Consider the following 9,074-nt stretch of genomic DNA (forward strand, 5'->3'; position numbering starts at 1 on the left):
TATCAATATTAAGAACATAAGAACTAGGAGCAGGAGTAGGCCATCTGGCCCCTCGAGCCTGCTCCGCCATTCAATGAGATCATGGCTGATCTTTTGTGGACTCAGCTCCATTTTCTGGCCCGAACACCATAACCCTTAAACCCTTTATTCTTCAAAAAACTATCTATCTTTACCTTAAAAACATTTAATGAAGGGGTCTCAACTGCTTCACTGGGCAAGGAATTCCATAGATTCACAACCCTTTGGGTGAAGAAGTTCCTCCTAAACTCAGTCCTAAATCTACTTCCCCTTATTTTGAGGCTATGTCCCCTAGTTCTGCTGTCACCCGCCAGTGGAAACAACCTGCCCGCATCTATCCTATCTAGTCCCTTCATAATTTTAAATGTTTCTATAAGATCCCCCCTCACCTAGGATTATTATTCCGATGCAAATAAGGTGGGCTGCATTTGATGTTCCCTGCTAGATATCTTTTCACCAGGGTGGGGGGGGGGGGGGGGGGGGGGGGACAGGTAAAACAGGATGAGTGTGGGTGGGCAGGCGAGCTCAACCCCATAATAAAGAGGGTGGGCAGATGCCGAAATCAGCAATCCACCCACCATATTTTACTGAATAATTATAGGTAAATTAAACTTGTTAACAAGTCACTTGATCCTGATAATATGCTGCCCATGCCATGAAACACACATTGGGCAGGCCTCTTTTTTAAAAAAAAGGTTTTCGAAGGATGGAAAAAATTGGAGGTATTATGTAAAGGGAGGGGTTTTACCTTTGCGAATCGGAGACAGCTCCTATAAGTTACCAAACCCTCCTCTTTCTTCCCCCCTTTCTTCCTAGCCACTGCACATCAAACATACCAGCCACCCTCTCTGCACCCTCTCCCTAAACCATCCAAACTCTCCCTGCCTCAGAGCATGGACGTGCCTTGCTCCAGGGTCCAAGCTTTCTTGTTCCTAGTTGCAGTCCCGGCAGCGCTCTTGTCTCCACCGGGACTAATGGAGCTGCCAGCCAATTGAATTAGCCAGCAGCTCCCACGGGCAAGACCTCCTCCTAGTGAGGGACCAAAATCCCACAGGTTACGGGGCAACCTGACGTGGTGCAGGTTGGCTTCATGCTGACTTTGCTACCAGAGGGTGAGGGGGTTGCGATCCATCCGCACCCTGCCCCCCCCCCCCCCACATGAAATGTGTTGCCCCATATAGTTTTACATAGAATTTACAGTGCAGAAGGAGGCCCATCGAGTCTGCACCGGCTCTTGGAAAGAGCACCCTACCCAAGGTCAACACCTCCCCCTATCCCAATAGCCCAGTAACCCCACCCAACACTAAGGGCAATGTTGGACACTAAGGGCAATTTAGCATGGCCAATCCACCTAACCTTCACATCTTTGGACTGTGGGAGGAAACCGGAGCACCCGGAGGAAACCCACGCACACACGGGGAGGATGTGCAGACTCCACACAGACAGTGACCCAAGCCGGAATTGAACCTGGGACCCTGGAGCTGTGAAGCCATTGTGCTATCCACAATGCTACCGTGCTGCCCAATTAATCAGCCCAATGAAATTCAGAGACTGAAACATATACAGAAATAGAAAGGAGCTAACAGAATCCTATTCCCTACCCTAGTTAGAACAAAAGTAAAATTGGGTCATGTATTTGACTTAACAAAATTTCAATTTAGTTCAGAATTACAAGATTAAACTAACTTTCTCATCACAATGCAACCAAGTTCATGTTTCTTGAAATATAGGTTAATTAGCTATTTTGAAGAAAAGCAGTATTTCTATTTCCATCATGACTGCTGGCCTTTGAACCTCTGATAGTGTTAAAGCTGAAAGGTTACAGTTCTCAACAAATTAAATTGCAAAACCGTTCAACGTTCAGTTGTTGTCTTACTTTAATTCTTTGTTTCCCTATGACTATATTTTATCAGTCCTGATTTACATTACTAGTGAAAGTACTTATGTGTTTAGTATTGTTTTCCTTTTGTTCTTCCCTCAACTCTAAAGTTTCCTTTCTGTCATTAAAATAATATGGAAACCTAAAATCTGATGGACTTGACTGAAATTCTAAAAAGGTTTCAAATACATGACAAATGGTTATTATTCTGAAGAGGTGTGGGAGCACTAATTATCATTTAAATTGAGTGTCTCTGCTTAAGTAATTGAATGTGGCAAATGGTAAGTGCAGACTTTGCCATTGCTTTGTTCATTACGTGCAAGGTTCAAAGGTGACCTGGCTTACAAGTGATGGGCACACAGAGGAATAGAAAGTAATGTCTATAAACTGACAAGGAATTTACTGCAGTGTCATTGATGTTTTAGAGGGGAGAGTCTGTTGGTAGCTGTAATGGTATAATTATGATACAGGTGCTTCGCGTAATAATTTTTCTTGTTTTCTAACATAAGATTGCGCATACCATGTCAAGAACTATTTCACAGTGGTTCAGCATTTATGTCTGCTTGCTCTTTCCCAGAAGTGTGTTCAAGCACCTTTTGTAGGTTATCGGTCATGTCAAAATGGCATTAACTAGCAATTCTTTCAAGCAGGTATTATATAGATTTGACCTGAGAATCATTCCCTTTGCTGGAAAAATAATCAGTGCTATTGAAAGTATTTCAGTGGCAAATCTTGAAAAGGAGTGACATTCAATGAACAGTTTAACTCAGAGCCTTACTGATAAGGATACGTGAGTCGATGCAGATAACTTTCAGAGCACCCCACCTTTATTGAGTCTCTGAGCTTTAACATTCTGGTGTGTGCTTCCTGGGCTGTGGCTTGACCTCTTTGTATTGTGTTTTATTTCAAGTTTACAGGAGGTTCAGTTGACCACTCAATTACTCTGTTAAATTATGTAAAAATCTGTTTCTTGAAATGGGGATGGATATGTTAATAAAGATGGGGCGTACCCGGATGGCATGAAAATGTGACATTCTGCAATGTGTTGATAGGTATGTTAACTGACCTAAAAGATTGAACAGTTTTAACGTATTCTATAATCTTTAATTGAAGCTGAAATACTGTAAGAAACAAATGTGATCGTGTTTCTAGATCATTCTTTTACAACTTTCTTTCATTTTTCCTTCATGCAAAATCATGGGGGCAATTTGTTGACTGACCTGTATGGTGAGCATTCTTTTTTGATACTTTCAGGATGAATGTTAAAGTGTTAATGTTTGTATTCAACCAATAAACCAATTACGGTTGCCATCCATTTCAGAAGTCTCATTATGTGCTGCTGAGTTAGCCTGTGTTAATGTTTCTGTCGTTCAACATCTATGCTTTTTGGTTGCACAGTGCTGTCCATTTTGTTTGCTCCTAGGAGGTCATTATAATGATCACAAAAGTCCCATTAGAAAGCCATTCCTCTACTTAATCATGGACCTTTGCTTTTCTTCATCATGGACCATTCTTGATTTATTGTTATTGAAAATAGCAAACAGCCTTTTACTTTAAAGTCTGCAGCAAGATCACTTTGCATTACTGATTGTGACAACACTAATTGTATTAATGGGGTGGCATTATCCTGAAAGCACGGTGGTTGGTGAATGCACAAGGGGAGTAGTTAATTCTAAACTGCCACCTAGTGATATGTTCTTACACATCTTCATTCTAAACAACAGATAGCACTGTCTACAGCATGCATAATCATAGTTTGAGAATTGCTTCAAAGTACAGACACCTGGGTGGGATACAAAGGAAGTCAGAACTAACAAAGTCCTTTAAGCACTGGTAGACCACTTTCTTTGACTCTTGTTAAGATTTTCAACCACTTTCTCTTTCCCAAATTGCAGGCCATAAAATAATGTTTAACAGTGGCTTGAAACCCCTTCCAGATTCTGTATTGTACCCCTTTGCCCATTTTATCAAATTATACTGACAATAAAAGATTTAAAACCGAGTAATAACTTCCTCCATATTTCATGATATGCCTACAGCAAACCCCACTGGACCAGGTGGCAGAGGCTTCCCAGGAACAGCGGAAGTGATTCGGGAATCGAGCAGCACTACAGGGATGGTGGTTGGGATTGTGGCAGCAGCCGCCCTATGCATTCTCATCCTCCTCTATGCTATGTACAAGTACAGGAATAGGGACGAAGGTTCCTACCATGTGGATGAGAGCAGAAACTACATCAGTAACTCGGCTCAGTCCAATGGGGCTGTAGTGAAAGAGAAGCAGGTGAACAATGCCAAAAGCTCCAGCAAAAACAAGAAGAATAAGGATAAAGAGTACTACGTCTGATTATACACTCTGAAGAAGGAAGCCTGTAAAAAGAAAAGGAAAACAAAAAAAAACTTCATTTTATCAAAAACATGATAAAACTGAGATGTACTTTTTGCAAAGCACACAGGATAAAGACAGTACACATAATCGGGAAGGAAAGACGACAGTTTGTAAAGTAAGCATTAACATTTCAAGCTGGTTGGAGTCTCCTACTTGTTCACAGTGTTTTCATTCGCTCCGTCTTCTCGTTGTCTGAACTTTACTGTGGAGACAACAGCATGAAGCATTCATAAAGAAGAGTATTACAACAGTGCACAGAGAATCTACCTGTTACCCATGAGTTTTCAGCCAAAGTGCTCAACAATTGTGCAACATGACAGAAGTCTCATTCCTCCAAGAAACTTAAAATAGACAATAGTTAGCAGACCCTCGACGGTAAAGGGTTTATCATCTTTACATCCATGGGCGACCTGTGTTTAAGTGCTGGCTACAACATAAGACTAATGTTAAAATAGTATAAAGTGGAATAATCCCTTTCTGGTTGTAAGAAGTAAGGAAAGCCTTAATTTCATCCACAGGAAATGTAAGGCATGGATATATACAGATAAAAGAGAGCATAGATACAATCATTTGAAAATTTTCATGCACGCTAATATGTTATTACATACATTTATACAAACACGTATATGTGCTTTCTGGACTGTGATGAGTGATGTTTTATAGCCTGTTGTATAGACAATGCAAATATCTCTGCTATCCAGACATTTTTTGGTAAACGTAATGTTATAGCTGTAGCTAGGTATAGACAGGTTTGAACTTGTTGATGACGTCTGCAATGTTACAATGTTTTTGCAGCGGTCATTAATAGTATCAAACTTCTTTTTTAATTTCCATCGTAATGAATGTCGACCATACATGTATGAGGGATACATATGAACGCACGTATGATTTAGCTGCATTTTTTGTAATTGACTCAGACAGTAATCTCTTATGTTTTTATGAGGTTTTGTTGTGTGGGAAACAAAGCAAGTTTTACACTGAAATGGTGGCTAATGCTATGAAATCCTTGTAAGGTAAATCAATGGAAATTGGTTTCAATTATTTCACCTTGATTTTTTTAATGTTTGCTGCAGCCAGTGGGGAAAATGAAAAATGCTAAAAGAAATATCTGACCTTTCAATTATTTGCAAGCCAGATATTGATGTTGCTTAATGTCATGTACTTGTTACATGGAAATCCTCCTAAGTATCTATAGAGTCATTGCAGAAAATACAGTTGCGTATTTGTTCCTATTTCATATTGTTAAGTTTAATCATTTTATACTTAAATATGTCCCTTATCCCATTTGAAAGTTGAAAGCTTTAACATTGAAGCATCGAAGGTCTTTCATTTTCTAGCTTTGACTAAACAGTCCTATATGTGGAATATTAAAGTATATAGATCTTAAGAACTCATTATTTAGCTTCTATATTATTTTTAGATGATTTCACAGCAATAAACCCGGTTGTAATGTGCTTCAAATCAAATACAAAGAGAATATATTAGTTTATATGGGTGTACTTCAAGGGAAACCAGCTGAATTGCTAGAAGACCTCCTGGGAGGGAAATAGATGTTCACACATTCAAACAGGAAGGAGGAATTTAAAATTAGCTTTAAACAGCAGGGGCCACAACATAACAGGAATCGTGTATTTTATGTCAGCAATCACTTAGATTTGACTATAGTCTCCTTGCCAACTGCTACAGCCACCTCGATGACATCGAAAATAATCATTACATTAGTCATTTTATGCTATCCACCTCAGATAAATCCTGTCTCAGCAAAACTTATTTTTCATCCCCTGGCTTTTACCTCGGAGAAAAAAAAGTGTTCTCATTATTGTCAGTTTCTGAGGAGCAGATGGGTCCTTAATCACAATAATGAATAATGTCACAGTGATGTGTTCTGATGCGATTTCCGAAATTATATTGGACATTTGAAAACGCTAATGCACGACCTAAAAAATGTTCATGAAGATTCAACCCCTTTAAATTTTAAATGAATACTAACGTCAGATTGCTGAACATTTCATTCTATAGAACTGTGATGTTTCTACAATTAAAGTCAATTTTCCTATATCTTCAGTAGCACAAACAAGTCAAACATATTCAAGCTTCCCACACAAACTATTGTTAATGTTTGTGAAATTAGGAAGATTGGAAAAAGTAATTCTGAACATTTTATACTTGCTTAATTGTACCAGGAGGAGACTTGAAAATCCCACAAGATCAGGTTTGCAAATAACCTTTTGCAGTGAGATCAAAGTCTGCTTTTCCCCTCAATTTGCAGTGATTGCTGCGCTTTCCTTATTATCGTTGAAAAGTACGTTCAGAGGTTTCTGAGAAACTCCTCCGTACATGAGATTGGTTGTTAAGTCTTGTGGCATTCTGGATTCATCATGGAACCCTAACTTCTGCAGAGTGGTATTCTCCAGTAATTGCATTATTCTGGTGATGCAAAGGTATATAAAAGAGGCTCAAAGCCTGGTAATTAATGCAGACAACAGATCAAACTGAGAAACAAATATTTGTTTACTTTCGTTAACCCCATTACTAAACACGCTCATACAATCAGAGATACATTAAAAGTGGCTGTAGGAACTTTAGAGAGCAACTAGACAACAGTAGAATATATCGTAAAGTAATTAGCACTTGACTAACTAGACAGTTTTAAGCTATTCATGTTGCCAAGGTGGTTGTATCCATGCAGTCAACAATTTGGTTTACTGGCTGCACCGAAGCAACTTTTTCTTATGTCTTAAACTACCTACAGCCCCTAGCATGGCAGTTTCCAAATCTCATTTAGGTTGATACTGTTTGGTACTGTAATGTGTTGTGTTTTGGCAAACTCTTGTTTTAAAACTGTATGAAATTTTACTTATGAATGATGCATTTCACACAAGATAAAACAAGCAAAATCATTCTGGAGCCCCATCTTCGAGTGCTTTGTGTGATAAATATTGAAAGAAAATTTTGTTGCAAAAGCCAAGTTAACCATTATTGGAAATGCTAAGCCAGTGGAATTTACTGTTTTTGTTAATAAAATGTTTCTTATAATAGAAACCTTGTGATACACAATCTTTTGTTTCTTCCCTGTTTAACCGCAAATAACACTCAAGGAATTACAACCTCATTGGTATCGGTGTGGTATTTCCATAACAATGTTTCCACTTTTTCATCGTTTAAACAACTTTATTTTTGGGTTTGTAACCAAGCCACAGTGAACTATTTAGAATCCTTTTGATGTGACTGTTTTGCTGTATTTTACTGGATGAAATAAAGTTCCAGGTGTATTGGGGTTGTCACAGGAGATGATTCTAATTCATTTGTATGTATATTTGTTCCTGGGATTGGAAGATAGTCTATAATAACAGAATGTACATTTTGCCAGCATCTCAGATGTTGAGTTCCTTCATTTACTCATTGTATTTATCAATGACTTTCATTTTACTTTGTACAGAACAGCTTTTATCTAAACTCATTGGGCTCGATTTTACAGGGCACCGTGGTCCCAGGCTACCACCTGCCCACACCCTATCCCCACCCCACCCTATTAAAAAGTTAATGCGGAGGTCATCCAAAATCGCAACCTCTGTCCTACAACAATGTAATAGCAGGAGTAGTGTTAATTCTCCTTTCCGAGTCTGTCCTGCTCCAACTGTTAGCGAGGATGGATAATTTGGAGTGCCATTTGCTGGTGGCGGACTCTCCACTCCCACCACTTGTCAATGCGATTTCCCGTTGAATCCCCCCATGCTGCCGGGAGGTTTGCCCTACCCTCATTGTCTGCTTAGGGGCTGCAATAGGCCCAAGGAAGGATAACCACCCAATGCCTCCCTCCACCACTCCCCTCCCCACCCCGCCACACCGTCCTGTAAAATTTCAGACATGTCGGAGGTGGATGGGTAGGCAGTCGGGAATGTCTCTGCTGGATTTTAAGTGGCCCCCACCTTTAAATCCATAATGTGGAGTGTCGGCATTGGACTGGAGTGAGCACAGTAAGAAGTCTTAAATCCTTGAGTAGAGGAGTATAAAATTCAACCCAATGAGATTCCACTTGAAGTGATACAATTGCTTATTTTGACACAAAATGATCATTCTTGCCATTTCCTTTATTACCAATTCCAATGCACTCTGTTACCCTTAACCCCAGTCAAAACGTACTTGCTCGGTAGGTAAAGAAAACTCTGCAGCCAAATTTTCATGGGGACGGAGGGGAGGGCAAGGTGGAATTGGAAAACTTCCAAACCCAGAGGTCCTAACTCCTTTAAAAGGATAGCAAGATGCCAGCAGAATATGGCAGATAGCCAGGCCCGTAGACTGGAATATCTGCCTCCATTTACAGGGATATTGGCCCATTTTTAATGTTAAATGTCAGGCCCTCAATCCCTCATTCCTCAGCCCCCACATGCCCCCATTACACACCAGCAGCTCCCACGCCCACCTCATATGTCCTCCATAGCCACTCACAGAATATCAACTATGGACAGACCTTGAGATATCTTTGAAATGGACATTTTAAAAAATTCTAATTAAATAGAGCTGTCATATTCAAAGGCACTCCACACTTCATTGGAAAAAAAATCCTCTCATGCATAAAACCGATTCAAAAAATGCAAATCCCTTCAAGTGGTCAATCTGCTATAAAAACAAACAAATTATTCGACAAAATCAGATCAATCAAAGACCAGAAAAACCTTTGATAACCTACTAAAGCTATTAATCAAAAACTGAACATTGTTCTTCTGCTGAGATACGCAGTTTAGCCCTTTGGAAACTCAGGAAAGAATCAATAATAGCTCCACCTATCCA

At 39.6% G+C, this 9,074-nt stretch overlaps 1 protein-coding gene across 50 annotated transcripts in view; it reads left to right on the forward strand.

Moving 5' to 3' along the window:
• Window positions 1–8,846, forward strand: part of nrxn1a (neurexin 1a) — a 2,342,145-nt gene extending 2,333,299 nt beyond the window's left edge. For 41 of the 50 annotated variants that reach the window (XM_038810283.1, XM_038810313.1, XM_038810330.1 and 38 more), the window contains one exon: window positions 3,937–8,846. In XM_038810283.1, coding sequence (XP_038666211.1) covers window positions 3,937–4,241 — 305 coding nt within the window. In that variant the 3' untranslated portion in view covers window positions 4,242–8,846. The remainder of the gene's footprint in view (window positions 1–3,936) is intronic. The other 9 variants (XM_038810476.1, XM_038810496.1, XM_038810460.1 and 6 more) reach the window with 3 other exon arrangements.
• Window positions 8,847–9,074: the final 228 nt, after the last annotated feature.

The sequence above is a fragment of the Scyliorhinus canicula genome, chromosome 1 (assembly GCF_902713615.1).
Source record: "Scyliorhinus canicula chromosome 1, sScyCan1.1, whole genome shotgun sequence".
NCBI classification, from domain to species: Eukaryota; Metazoa; Chordata; class Chondrichthyes; order Carcharhiniformes; family Scyliorhinidae; genus Scyliorhinus; species Scyliorhinus canicula.